The sequence below is a fragment of the Pristiophorus japonicus genome, unplaced genomic scaffold, assembly GCF_044704955.1.
Source record: "Pristiophorus japonicus isolate sPriJap1 unplaced genomic scaffold, sPriJap1.hap1 HAP1_SCAFFOLD_1466, whole genome shotgun sequence".
In the NCBI taxonomy this organism is placed as follows: domain Eukaryota; kingdom Metazoa; phylum Chordata; class Chondrichthyes; family Pristiophoridae; genus Pristiophorus; species Pristiophorus japonicus.
In genome coordinates this window covers 45,790-60,000 of record NW_027251140.1, presented here as the reverse complement: position 1 = coordinate 60,000, position 14,211 = coordinate 45,790, and the positions used below count along the sequence as shown (strand labels likewise).

General features: G+C 59.9%; 1 protein-coding gene across 1 annotated transcript in view; it reads right to left on the bottom strand.

The window, feature by feature from the left end:
* LOC139242737 (ras-related protein Rab-2-like) overlaps positions 1-14,211 on the bottom strand; it is a 33,067-nt gene that overhangs the window by 3,275 nt on the left and 15,581 nt on the right. Inside the window, exons 3-5 of the mRNA XM_070870498.1 lie at positions 6,972-7,039; positions 6,562-6,644; positions 3,813-3,905 (exon numbers count right to left, since the gene is read on the bottom strand). Coding sequence (XP_070726599.1) covers positions 3,813-3,905; positions 6,562-6,644; positions 6,972-7,039 — 244 coding nt within the window. The remainder of the gene's footprint in view (positions 1-3,812; positions 3,906-6,561; positions 6,645-6,971; positions 7,040-14,211) is intronic.

The window sequence follows — 14,211 nt, the reverse complement described above, 5'->3', positions numbered from 1 at the left end:
CAGAGCGCGAGAGAGGGGCAGAGCGCGAGAGGAGAGGGGCAGAGCGCGAGAGGAGAGGGGCAGAGCGCGAGAGGAGAGGGGCAGAGCGCGAGAGGAGAGGGGCAGAGCGCGAGAGGAGAGGGGCAGAGCGCGAGAGGAGAGGGGCAGAGCGCGAGAGAGAGGGGCAGAGCGCGAGAGGAGAGGGAGGGGCAGAGGCGAGAGGAGAGGGGGAGGAGAGGGGGCGAGCGCGAGAGGAGAGGGGGCGAGCGCGAGAGGAGAGGGGGAGAGCGCGAGAGGAGAGGGGGAGAGCGCGAGAGGAGAGGGGAGAGCGCGAGAGGAGAGGGGGAGAGCGCGAGAGGAGAGGGGGAGAGCGCGAGAGGAGAGGGGGAGAGCGCGAGCGGAGAGGGGGAGAGCGCGAGAGAGGGGCAGAGCGCGAGAGGAGAGGGGCAGAGCGCGAGAGGAGAGGGGCAGAGCGCGAGAGGAGAGGGGCAGAGCGCGAGAGGAGAGGGGCAGAGCGCGAGAGGAGAGGGGCAGAGCGCGAGAGGAGAGGGGCAGAGCGCGAGAGGAGAGGGGCAGAGCGCGAGAGGAGAGGGGCAGAGCGCGAGAGGAGAGGGGGAGAGCGCGAGAGGAGAGGGGGAGAGCGCGAGAGGAGAGGGGGAGAGCGCGAGAGGAGAGGGGGAGAGCGCGAGAGGAGAGGGGGAGAGCGCGAGAGGAGAGGGGGAGAGCGCGAGAGGAGAGGGGGAGAGCGCGAGAGGAGAGGGGGAGAGCGCGAGAGGAGAGGGGGAGAGCGCGAGAGGAGAGGGGGAGAGCGCGAGAGGAGAGGGGGAGAGCGCGAGAGGAGAGGGGGAGAGCGCGAGAGGAGAGGGGGAGAGCGCGAGAGGAGAGGGGGAGAGCGCGAGAGGAGAGGGGGAGAGCGCGAGAGGAGAGGGGGAGAGCGCGAGAGGAGAGGGGGAGAGCGCGAGAGGAGAGGGGGAGAGCGCGAGAGGAGAGGGGGAGAGCGCGAGAGGAGAGGGGGAGAGCGCGAGAGGAGAGGGGGAGAGCGCGAGAGGAGAGGGGGCGAGCGCGAGAGGAGAGGGGGCGAGCGCGAGAGGAGAGGGGGCGAGCGCGAGAGGAGAGGGGGCGAGCGCGAGAGGAGAGGGGGCGAGCGCGAGAGGAGAGGGGGAGAGCGCGAGAGGAGAGGGGGAGAGCGCGAGAGGAGAGGGGGAGAGCGCGAGAGGAGAGGGGGAGAGCGCGAGAGGAGAGGGGGAGAGCGCGAGAGGAGAGGGGGAGAGGAGAGGGGAGAGCGCGAGAGGAGAGGGGGAGAGCGCGAGAGGAGAGGGGGGAGAGCGCGAGAGGAGAGGGGGAGAGCGCGAGAGGAGAGGGGGAGAGCGCGAGAGGAGAGGGGGAGAGCGCGAGAGGAGAGGGGGAGAGCGCGAGAGGAGAGGGGGAGAGCGCGAGAGGAGAGGGGGAGAGCGCGAGAGGAGAGGGGGAGAGCGCGAGAGGAGAGGGGGAGAGCGCGAGAGGAGAGGGGCAGAGCGCGAGAGGAGAGGGGGAGAGCGCGAGAGGAGAGGGGGCGAGCGCGAGAGGAGAGGGGGCGAGCGCGAGAGGAGAGGGGGCGAGCGCGAGAGGAGAGGGGGAGAGCGCGAGAGGAGAGGGGGAGAGCGCGAGAGGAGAGGGGGAGAGCGCGAGAGGAGAGGGGGAGAGCGCGAGAGGAGAGGGGGAGAGCGCGAGAGGAGAGGGGGAGAGGAGAGGGGGCGAGCGCGAGAGGAGAGGGGGCGAGCGCGAGAGGAGAGGGGGAGAGCGCGAGAGGAGAGGGGGAGAGCGCGAGAGGAGAGGGGGAGAGCGCGAGAGGAGAGGGGGAGAGCGCGAGAGGAGAGGGGGAGAGGAGAGGGGGCGAGCGCGAGAGGAGAGGGGGAGAGCGCGAGAGGAGAGGGGGAGAGGAGAGGGGGCGAGCGCGAGAGGAGAGGGGGCGAGCGCGAGAGGAGAGGGGGCGAGCGCGAGAGGAGAGGGGGAGAGCGCGAGAGGAGAGGGGGAGAGCGCGAGAGGAGAGGGGGAGAGCGCGAGAGGAGAGGGGGAGAGCGCGAGAGGAGAGGGGGAGAGCGCGAGAGGAGAGGGGGAGAGCGCGAGAGGAGAGGGGGAGAGCGCGAGAGGAGAGGGGGAGAGCGCGAGAGGAGAGGGGGAGAGCGCGAGAGGAGAGGGGGCGAGCGCGAGAGGAGAGGGGGAGAGCGCGAGAGGAGAGGGGGAGAGCGCGAGAGGAGAGGGGGAGAGCGCGAGAGGAGAGGGGGAGAGCGCGAGAGGAGAGGGGGAGAGCGCGAGAGGAGAGGGGGAGAGCGCGAGAGGAGAGGGGGAGAGCGCGAGAGGAGAGGGGGAGAGCGCGAGAGGAGAGGGGGAGAGCGCGAGAGGAGAGGGGGAGAGCGCGAGAGGAGAGGGGGAGAGCGCGAGAGGAGAGGGGGAGAGCGCGAGAGGAGAGGGGGAGAGCGCGAGAGGAGAGGGGGAGAGCGCGAGAGGAGAGGGGGAGAGCGCGAGAGGAGAGGGGGAGAGCGCGAGAGGAGAGGGGGAGAGCGCGAGAGGAGAGGGGGAGAGCGCGAGAGGAGAGGGGGAGAGCGCGAGAGGAGAGGGGGAGAGCGCGAGAGGAGAGGGGGAGAGCGCGAGAGGAGAGGGGGAGAGCGCGAGAGGAGAGGGGGAGAGCGCGAGAGGAGAGGGGGAGAGCGCGAGAGGAGAGGGGGAGAGCGCGAGAGGAGAGGGGGAGAGCGCGAGAGGAGAGGGGGAGAGCGCGAGAGGAGAGGGGGAGAGCGCGAGAGGAGAGGGGGAGAGCGCGAGAGGAGAGGGGGAGAGCGCGAGAGGAGAGGGGGAGAGCGCGAGAGGAGAGGGGGAGAGCGCGAGAGGAGAGGGGGAGAGCGCGAGAGGAGAGGGGGAGAGCGCGAGAGGAGAGGGGGAGAGCGCGAGAGGAGAGGGGGAGAGCGCGAGAGGAGAGGGGGAGAGCGCGAGAGGAGAGGGGGAGAGCGCGAGAGGAGAGGGGGAGAGCGCGAGAGGAGAGGGGGAGAGCGCGAGAGGAGAGGGGGAGAGCGCGAGAGGAGAGGGGGAGAGCGCGAGAGGAGAGGGGGAGATCGCGAGAGGAGAGGGGGAAAGCGCGAGAGGAGAGGGGCAGAGCGCGAGAGGAGAGGGGCAGAGCGCGAGAGGAGAGGGGCAGAGCGCGAGAGGAGAGGGGGAGAGCGCGAGAGGAGAGGGGGAGAGCGCGCGCGGAGAGGGGGAGCGCGCGTGAGAAAGAGAGAGAGAGAGCGAGCGAGATAGAAACAGACAGAGAGAGATAGAGAGAGAGAGAACCAGAGAGAGAGAGAACCAGAGAGAGAGTGAGCCAGAGAGAGAATGAGCGAGCCAGAGAGAGAGAGAATGAGCGAGCCAGAGAGAGAGAGAATGAGCGAGCCAGAGAGAGAATGAGCGAGCCAGAGAGAGAGAATGAGCGAGCCAGAGAGAGTGAGAATAAAAGAGCCAGAGAGAGAATGAGCGAGCCAGAGAGAGAATGAGCGAGCCAGAGAGAGAATGAGCGAGCCAGAGAGAGAGAGAATGAGCGAGCCAGAGAGAGAGAGAATGAGCGAGCCAGAGAGAGAGAGAATGAGCGAGCCAGAGAGAGAGAGAATGAGCGAGCCAGAGAGAGAGAGAATGAAAGAGCCAGAGGGAGAATGAGCGAGCCAGAGAGAGAATGAGCGAGCCAGAGAGAGAGAGAATGAGCGAGCCAGAGAGAGAGAGAGAGCCAGAGAGAGAGAGAGAGAGAGAGCGAGAGAGAGAACGCGAGAGAGAGAGAGCGAGAACGCCAGAGAGATGGGGAGGGGTGAGGAGGAGGGACCAGCGCTCACCTCTTGTTGCCGATCAGCATGATCACCATGTTGGAGCTGGAGTGTTGCCTTGCGTCCTCTAGCCAGGTGGTCAGATGGTTGAACGTCTCCCGCCTACCGTCCCAGAAAAGAAAGACAGTGATATTCGACTGTGGAAGTGGCACCGAGCCCCGATCCCTGTCCTCACTTCATTCCCACCTCCCCGCCCTCACACGCGGAGCCTGTGTCAGGTTCACCCCCCTCCATTGTCAGCCTTCTCTTTTCTCGAGCAGAGAGCCCCAGTCTGTACAGCCGTTCCTGATCGTTATAACCTCCCAGTTGTGGTATCCACCCGGTCAATCTTCTCCATTGTCTCTACATCCATCTTGTAATATGGAGACCAGAACTGTGCACAGGGCTCCAAGTGTGGTCTAACCCAGGTATATGGAGACCAGAACTGTGCACAGTGCTCCAAGTGTGGTCTAACCCAGGTATATGGAGACCGGAACTGTGCACAGTGCTCCCAGTGTGGTCTAACCCAGGTATATGGAGACCAGAACTGTACACAGTGCTCCCAGTGTGGTCTAACCCAGGTATATGGAGACCAGAACTGTGCACAGGGCTCCAAGTGTGGTCTAACCCAGGTATATGGAGACCAGAACTGTGCACAGTGCTCCAAGTGTGGTCTAACCCAGGTATATGGAGACCAGAACTGTGCACAGTGCTCCCAGTGTGGTCTAACCCAGGTATATGGAGACCAGAACTGTGCACAGGGCTCCTAGTGTGGTCTAACCCAGGTATATGGAGACCAGAACTGTGCACAGTGCTCCAAGTGTGGTCTAACCCAGGTATATGGAGACCAGAACTGTGCACAGTGCTCCCAGTGTGGTCTAACCCAGGTATATGGAGACCAGAACTGTGCACAGTGCTCCCAGTGTGGTCTAACCCAGGTATATGGAGACCAGAACTGTGCACAGTGCTCCCAGTGTGGTCTAACCCAGGTATATGGAGACCAGAACTGTGCACAGTGCTCCCAGTGTGGTCTAACCCAGGTATATGGAGACCAGAACTGTGCACAGTGCTCCCAGTGTGGTCTAATCCAGGTATATGGAGACCAGAACTGTGCACAGTGCTCCTAGTGTGGTCTAACCCAGGTATATGGAGACCAGAACTGTGCACGGTGCTCCAAGTGTGGTCTAACCCAGGTATATGGAGACCAGAACTGTGCACAGTGCTCCTCGTGTGGTCTAACCCAGGTATATGGAGACCAGAACTGTGCACGGTGCTCCAAGTGTGGTCTAACCCAGGTATATGGAGACCAGAACTGTGCACGGTGCTCCAAGTGTGGTCTAACCCAGGTATATGGAGACCAGAACTGTGCACGGTGCTCCAAGTGTGGTCTAACCCAGGTATATGGAGACCAGAACTGTGCACAGTGCTCCTCGTGTGGTCTAACCCAGGTATATAGAGACGAAGAACTGTGCACAGTGCTCCTAGTGTGGTCTAACCCAGGTCCACTGGTATAACTTCTCTGTTTTTCAATTCTATCCATGTAGAAATAAACCCTCATGTTTGGTCTGCTTTTTTTTTTTAAATGGCCTTGTTAACCCGTGTTGCTGCTTTTAGTGACTTGTGTATCTACACAGAGAGTCGGGATAAACGGGTCATTTTCCGGTTGGCAAACCAGTAACTAGTGGGGTGCCGCAGGGATCAGTGCTGGGACCCCAACTATTTACAATCTATATTAATGACTTGGATGAAGGTTCCGAGTGTAACGTAGCCAAGCTTGCTGATGGTACAAAGATGGGTGGGAAAGCAATGTGTGAGGAGGGCACAAAGAGTTTGCAAAGGGATACAGACAGGCTCAGTGAGTGGACAAAAATTTGTCAGATGGAGTATAATGTTGGAAAGTGTGAGGTTATCCACTTTGGCAGCAAAAATAAAAAAGCAAATTATTATTTAAATGGAGAAAGATTGCAAAGTGCTGCAGTACAGCGGGACCTGGGGGTTACTTGTGCATGAAACACAAAAGGTTAGTCTGCAGGTACAGCAAGTGATCAGGAAGGACCAATGGTATCTTGGGCCTTATTGCAAAGGGGATGGAGTATAAAAGCAGGGAAGTCTTGCTCCAGTTACACAGGGTATTGGTGAGGCCACACCTGGAGTACTGCGTGCAGTTTTGGTCTCCGTATTTACGAAAGGATATACTTGCTTTGGAGGCAGTTCAGAGAAGGTTCACTCGGTTGATTCCGGGGATGAGGGGGTTGTCTTATGAGGAAAGGTTGAGGAGGTTGGGCCTCTACTCATTGGAGTTCAGAAGAATGAGAGGTGATCTTATCGAAACGTATCAGATTATGAGGGGGCTCGACAAGGTGGATGCAGAGAGGATGTTTCCACTGATGGGGGAGACTAGAACTAGGGGGCATGGTCTTAGAATAAGGGGCCGCCCATTTAAAACTGAGATGAGGAGAAATTTCTTCTCTCAGAGGGTTGTAAATCTGTGGAAGTCTCTGCCCCAGAGAGCTGTGGAGGCTGGGTCATTGAGTATATTTAAGGGGGAGATAGACAGATTTTTGAGCGATAAGGGAGTGAAGGGTTATGGGGAGCGGGCGGGGAAGTGGAGCTGAGTCCATGATCGGATCAGCCATGGTCGTATTAAATGGCGGAGCAGGCTCGAGGGGCCGAATGGCCGACTCCTGCTCCTATTTCTGATGTTATTATATAACCCCAGGTCCCCCTGGTCCTTGACCCCAAGCAGTACGTGGCCAAAGATGGGATCGCTTGGAGCCACCTGGTGACGTCGTAGACCAGCAGTGCTCCTGCTGCTCCTCTGTAGTAGGATCGTGTGATTGATCGGAACGACTCCTGTCCGGCCTGGGGGAAGAGAGAGAGAACCACACGTTAGCACCTCCTGCACCAGACCTCCGCGACCCACGACCCCTACACACACACGCCAAGTGCGGTCCGACATGCGAAGCCGGGGGACTCTGGAGCAGCGGGACGGGGGGAACAAACACAGGAATACTGAGGGAGGAGCGGGAGCAGGGCCCGAGGGAGGAGCGGGAGCAGGGCCCGAGGGAGGAGCGGGAGCAGGGCCCGAGGGAGGAGCGGGAGCAGGGCCCGAGGGGCCGGGGTGGGGGAAATTGGACACAAGCCAAGCTCGCAGCACCAGGGGGTGGGGGTGTCACCAACATTACTCACCGTGTCCCAGATTTGTAGCTTGATCTGCTTCCCGTCGATGTTTATCATCCGCGCGCCGAACTCCACACCTACAGGAGAGAGAGAGAGAGAGAGAGAGGGAGAGAAAGAGAGAGCGAGAGAGAGGGAGAGAAACAGAGAGAGAGAGGGAGGCAGAAAGAGGGAGAGAAGGAGGCAGACAGAGAGGGAGGGAGGGAGGGAGGCAGACAGGGAGGGAGGCGGAGGGAGAGAGAGGGAGGGAGAGGGAGAGAGAGGGAGAGGGAGAGGGAGAGGGAGAGGGAGAGGGAGGGAGAGGGAGAGGGAGAGGGAGAGGGAGACAGACAGAGGGAGAGGGAGGTATACAGAGGGAGAGGGAGGGAGACAGAGGGAGAGGGAGGGAGAGGGAGGGAGAGGGAGGGAGAGGGAGGGAGAGGGAGGGAGAGGGAGGGAGACGGAGGGAGAGGGAGGGAGAGGGAGGGAGAGGGAGGGAGAGGGAGGGAGAGGGAGGGAGAGGGGGAGGGAGAGGGGGAGGGAGAGGGAGAGAGAGGGAGAGGGAGAGGGAGAGGGAGAGGGAGACAGACAGAGGGAGAGGGAGGTAGACAGAGGGAGAGGGAGGGAGACGGAGGGAGAGGGAGGGAGACGGAGGGAGAGGGAGGGAGACGGAGGGAGAGGGAGGGAGAGGGAGGGAGACGGAGGGAGAGGGAGGGAGAGAGACGGAGGGAGAGGGAGGGAGGGAGAGGGAGGGAGAGGGAGGGAGAGGGAGGGAGAGGGAGGGAGAGGGAGGGAGAGGGAGGGAGAGGGAGGGAGAGGGAGGGAGAGGGAGGGAGAGGGAGGGAGAGGGAGGGAGAGGGAGGGAGAGGGAGGGAGAGGGAGGGAGACGGAAGGAGAGGGAGGGAGACGGAGGGAGACGGAGGGAGAGGGAGGGAGACAGAGGGAGAGGGAGGGAGACAGAGGGAGAGGGAGGGAGACAGAGGGAGAGGGAGGGAGACAGAGGGAGAGGGAGGGAGACAGAGGGAGAGGGAGGGAGACAGAGGGAGAGGGAGGGAGACAGAGGGAGAGGGAGGGAGACAGAGGGAGAGGGAGGGAGACAGAGGGAGAGGGAGGGAGACAGAGGGAGAGGGAGGGAGACAGAGGGAGAGGGAGGGAGACAGAGGGAGAGGGAGGGAGACAGAGGGAGAGGGAGGGAGACAGAGGGAGAGGGAGGGAGACAGAGGGAGAGGGAGGGAGACAGAGGGAGAGGGAGGGAGACAGAGGGAGAGGGAGGGAGACAGAGGGAGAGGGAGGGAGACAGAGGGAGAGGGAGGGAGACAGAGGGAGAGGGAGGGAGACAGAGGGAGAGGGAGGGAGACAGAGGGAGAGGGAGGGAGACAGAGGGAGAGGGAGGGAGACAGAGGGAGACAGAGGGAGAGGGAGGGAGACAGAGGGAGACAGAGGGAGAGGGAGGGAGACAGAGGGAGAGGGAGGGAGACAGAGGGAGAGGGAGGGAGACGGAGGGAGAGGGAGGGAGAGGGAGGGAGACGGAGGGAGAGGGAGGGAGAGGGAGGGAGACGGAGGGAGACGGAGGGAGACGGAGGGAGACGGAGGGAGAGGGTGGGAGACGGAGGGAGAGGGAGTGAGAGGGAGGGAGACGGAGGGAGAGGGAGGGAGACGGAGGGAGAGGGAGGGAGACGGAGGGAGAGGGAGGGAGAGGGAGGGAGACGGAGGGAGACGGAGGGAGAGGGAGGGAGACGGAGGGAGAGGGAGGGAGAGGGAGGGAGAGGGAGGGAGAGGGAGGGAGACGGAGGGAGAGGGAGGGAGAGGGAGGGAGACAGAGGGAGAGGGAGGGAGACAGAGGGAGAGGGAGGGAGACAGAGGGAGAGGGAGGGAGACAGAGGGAGAGGGAGGGAGACAGAGGGAGAGGGAGGGAGACAGAGGGAGAGGGAGGGAGACAGAGGGAGAGGGAGGGAGACAGAGGGAGAGGGAGGGAGACAGAGGGAGAGGGAGGGAGACAGAGGGAGAGGGAGGGAGACAGAGGGAGAGGGAGGGAGACAGAGGGAGAGGGAGGGAGACAGAGGGAGAGGGAGGGAGACAGAGGGAGAGGGAGGGAGACAGAGAGAGAGGGAGGGAGACGGAGGGAGACGGAGGGAGAGGGAGGGAGAGGGAGGGAGACAGAGGGAGAGGGAGGGAGACGGAGTGAGAGGGAGGGAGAGGGAGGGAGACGGAGGGAGAGGGAGGGAGACGGAGGGAGAGGGAGGGAGACGGAGTGAGAGGGAGGGAGACGGAGTGAGAGGGAGGGAGACGGAGTGAGAGGGAGGGAGACGGAGTGAGAGGGAGGGAGACGGAGGGAGAGGGAGGGAGACGGAGGGAGAGGGAGGGAGGGAGAGGGAGGGAGACGGAGGGAGACGGAGGGAGAGTGAGGGAGAGGAAGGGAGACGGAGGGAGACGGAGGGAGACAGAGGGAGACAGAGGGAGACGGAGGGAGAGGGAGGGAGAGGGAGGGAGAGGGAGGGAGAGGGAGGGAGAGGGAGGGAGACAGAGGGAGAGGGAGGGAGAGGGAGGGAGACAGAGGGAGAGGGAGGGAGAGGGAGGGAGACAGAGGGAGAGGGAGGGAGAGGGAGGAGGGAGAGAGGGAGAGGGAGGGAGACAGAGGGAGAGGGAGGGAGACAGAGGGAGAGGGAGGGAGACAGAGGGAGACAGAGGGAGAGGGAGGGAGACAGAGGGAGAGGGAGGGAGACGGAGGGAGAGGGAGGGAGAGGGAGGGAGACGGAGGGAGGGAGACGGAGGGAGACGGAGGGAGAGTGAGGGAGACGGAGGGAGAGGAAGGGAGAGGAAGGGAGAGGGAGGGAGAGGGAGGGAGAGGGAGGGAGACAGAGGGAGAGGGAGGGAGAGGGAGGGAGACAGAGGGAGAGGGAGGGAGACAGAGGGAGAGGGAGGGAGAGGGAGGGAGACAGAGGGAGAGGGAGGGAGACAGAGGGAGAGGGAGGGAGAGGGAGGGAGGGAGAGAGGGAGAGGGAGGGAGACAGAGGGAGAGGGAGGGAGACAGAGGGAGAGGGAGGGAGACAGAGGGAGACAGAGGGAGAGGGAGGGAGACAGAGGGAGAGGGAGGGAGACGGAGGGAGAGGGAGGGAGAGGGAGGGAGACGGAGGGAGGGAGACGGAGGGAGACGGAGGGAGAGTGAGGGAGACGGAGGGAGAGGAAGGGAGAGGAAGGGAGAGGAAGGGAGAGGGAGGGAGAGGGAGGGAGAGGGAGGGAGACAGAGGGAGAGGGAGGGAGAGGGAGGGAGACAGAGGGAGAGGGAGGGAGACAGAGGGAGAGGGAGGGAGAGGGAGGGAGACAGAGGGAGAGGGAGGGAGACAGAGGGAGAGGGAGGGAGGGAGAGGGAGGGAGGGAGGGAGAGGGAGGGAGACAGAGGGAGAGGGAGGGAGACAGAGGGAGAGGGAGGGAGACAGAGGGAGAGGGAGGGAGACAGAGGGAGAGGGAGGGAGACAGAGGGAGAGGGAGGGAGACAGAGGGAGAGGGAGGGAGACAGAGGGAGAGGGAGGGAGACAGAGGGAGAGGGAGGGAGACAGAGGGAGAGAGAGAGACAGAAGGAGAGAGAGAGAGAGAGAGAGAGAGACAGAAAAATGGGAAATCAACAAAAGGAAGATTTAAAGTTTGGACTCTGCATCAACTCCCCAGACCCGATTGGCTGAACACAGTGCTTGGGGGCGGGGGTTCGGGGTCGGGGGGTTCGTCAGTGTTCGGGGGGGGGGGGTCAGGGGTCGGGGGTCAGGTCCCGCACTCTCCCAGCAACCGTGCTGGGACCAGTATCCTGGCCAATCGTATAACCGGGGCTTTAAACGAATGAAACGGGGAGGAGAGGGGATCCAGGAGCGGGTCGATGTCAGGGCTGTGGAACAGAGCGGCGATTTGGATGGAAATAATCCAAGTGGGTCAGGAAGGGACAGAGAGAGCAACACAGGTCATCGGTGACTCAGGAGATAACTGGAAGGTGGTTAAGCTCAAGGTATTTGAATGCACAAAGCATTTGCAAACAAATAGCTGAATTAATAGCACAGGTAAGGGTTTGACCTAACAGCCATTACGGAGAGGTGGCTGCAGTGTGACCAAGGTTGGGAACGATACAGTGATATTTGCAAAGGGGATGGAGTATAAAAGCAGGGAAGTCTTGCTCCAGTTATACCGGGTATTGGTGAGGCCACACCTGGAGTACTGCGTGCAGTTTTGGTCTCCGTATTTAAGGAAGGATATACTTGCTTTGGAGGCAGTTCAGAGAAGGTTCACTCGGTTGATTCCGGAGATGAGGGGGTTGACTTATGAGGAAAGGTTGAGGAGGTTGGGCCTCTACTCATTGGAATTCAGAAGAATGAGAGGTGATCTTATCGAAATGTATAAGATTATGAGGGGGGCTCGACAAGGTGGATGCAGAGAGGATGTTCCCACTGATGGGGGAGACTAGAACTAGGGGGCATGATCTTAGAATAAGGGGCCGCCCATTTAAAACTGAGATGAGGAGGAATTTCTTCTCTCAGAGGGTTGTAAATCTGTGGAATTCTCTGCCCCAGAGAGCTGTGGAGGCTGGGTCATTGAATATATTTAAGGTGGAGATAGACAGATTTTTGAGCGATAAGGGAGTGAAGGGTTACGGGGAGCGGGCGGGGAAGTGGAGCTGAGTCCATGATCGGATCAGCCATGGTCGTATTGAATGGCGGAGCAGGCTCGAGGGGCCGAATGGCCGACTCCTGCTCCTATTTCAGGACACTTGACTTTTAAACGAGAGGGGCAGATGGAAAGGTGGGGGGGCGGGGGCGGGGGGTTAGTCCTGATAACGGATTGGATAAAGACGGGAGAGAGACAGTGCACGGGAATACAAGGGGGTAAAGGTTCTCCTGCAGATGTACACAGCCCTGGTCAGTTTACACCAGGTTCTGTGGGAGCACACCTGAGGAAGTATATATTGGCCTGGGAGGGAGTGCAGCGTAGGTTTACCAGAATAATACCCGCCCTACGAGTTAAGTCACGAGGAGGGATTACACAACTTCGGGTTGTATTCCCCTGGAACGTTGGACGGTCATGGGGCGATTTGATCGAAGTTTTCAGGATATGAAGGTGAACAGATTGAGAGAAACGACCTCCGCTGGTCGGGGACCTAGGATTCGGGGGCACAGACATAACCAGGCCTTTCAGGAGTGAAGTTAGGAACCACTTCTATACACAAAGGGAGGGGGATGTTTGAAACATTCTTGCACAAATGCAATCGATGCTGGGGGTTAATTGTTAATTATAAATAGGAGATTGAGAGATTTATGTTAACCAAAGGTATTAAAGGATATGGGCCGAAGGCGGGTGTATGGAGTTAGGTCGCAGATCAGCCGTGATCTCACTGAAGGCTCGAGGGGCTGAATGGGCCTCCTCCTGTTCCTGTGTAACAGGCTCGAGGGGCTGAATGGGCCTCCTCCTGTTCCTGTGTAACAGGCTCGAGGGGCTGAATGGGCCTCCTCCTGTTCCTGTGTAACAGGCTCGAGGGGCTGAATGGGCCTCCTCCTGTTCCTGTGTAACAGGCTCGAGGGGCTGAATGGGCCCCCTCCTGTTCCTGTGTAACAGGCTCGAGATCCTGAATGGGCCTCCTCCTCTTCCTGTGTAACAGGCTCGAGGGGCTGAATGGGCCTCCTCCTGTTCCTGTGTAACAGGCTCGAGGGGCTGAATGGGCCTCATCCTGTTCCTGTGTAACAGACTCGAGGGGCTGAATGGGCCTCCTCCTGTTCCTGTGTAACAGGCTCGAGGGGCTGAATGGGCCTCCTCCTGTTCCTGTGTAACGGACTCGAGGGGCTGAATGGGCCTCCTCCTGTTCCTGTGTAACAGGCTCGAGGGGCTGAATGGGCCTCCTCCTGTTCCTGTGTAACAGGCTCGAGGGGCTGAATGGGCCTCCTCCTGTTCCTGTGTAACAGGCTCGAGGGGCTGAATGGGCCTCCTCCTATTCCTGTGTAATGGACTCGAGGGACTGAATGGGCCTCCTCCTGTTGCTAAAGGATCTTAGCTCGGAAAAACAAGATGTGGAATCAGTTTGGGCGGAGCTCAAAAACTACAAATGGCAAAAATTACTGAAGGGTGTGGTTTTCAAACAGTACTTGTAGTATTGGGCACGGTATAAATCAGGAAATTAGAGGTGCATGTAACAAGGATAATACAATAATCTTGGGGGACTTTCATCTACATATCGATAGACTTCGTGAAACCAAGTTTGCAGTAATAGTGCGAGGACGAGTATATGAAATGGTGCCTGCGATATGGGCGTCGCTGGCAAGGCCGGCATTTATTGCCCATCCCTAATTGCCCCTTGAGGATGTGGTGGTGAGCCTCCTTCTTGAACCGCTGCAGTCCGTGTGGTGAAGGTGCTCCCACAGTGCTGTTAGGGAGGGAGTGCCAGGATTGTGACCCAGCGACGATGAAGGAACGGCCGATATATTTCCCAGTCAGGATGTTGTGTGACTGGGAGGGGAACGTGGAGGTGGTGGTGTTCCCATGCGCCTGCTGCCCTTGTCCTTCATGGCGGGTAGAGGTCGCGGGTTTGGGAGGTGCTGCCGAAGAAGCCTTGGCCAGTCGAGATCAGCATGTCGAGAAACCAACTGGGGAGCAGGCAATTTTAGGTGTTGTGCAATGAGACATTGTTAATTAACCTTGTCGTAAAAAGGAGCCTTTGGGGAAGAGTGATCATAATATAATCGAATTTTATGCTGAGCTTGAGCGATTTAATCAAGTCCGAAACTAGGGTCTTAACTCAGAGCAAAGCAAACTATGTAGGTATGAGAGGTGTGTTGGCTGAGGTAGATTGGAAAACTAGATTAAAAGATACAAGCAATGGCAAACATTTAAAGAAACAATTCAGAATTCGCAACGAATTACATAATAAGGGCCTATTTCCATTGGTGGAGGGGTCTATTACGAGGGGGGCATAGTTTTAAGGTGGTTGGTGGAAGGTTTGGAGGGGATTTGATGGGGGGCTTCTTTACGCAGAGGGTTGTGGGGATCTGGAACTCGCTTCCTGGAAGAGTGGTGGATGCAGAAACCCTCACCACTTTTAAGAGATGGTTGGATGGGCACTTAAAGTGCAGTAACCTGCAGGGTTACGGACCAAGAGCTGGTAATTGGGATTAGACTGGATGACCTTTTGTTGGACGGTGCAGATATAATGGTAAGTACTGCAGGGAATCGAATACGGCCAGGGTGTGATCTCCTGGACTAGTGTCGATCGCCTGGATGAGTCGGAGAGGAATTTTCCCAGATT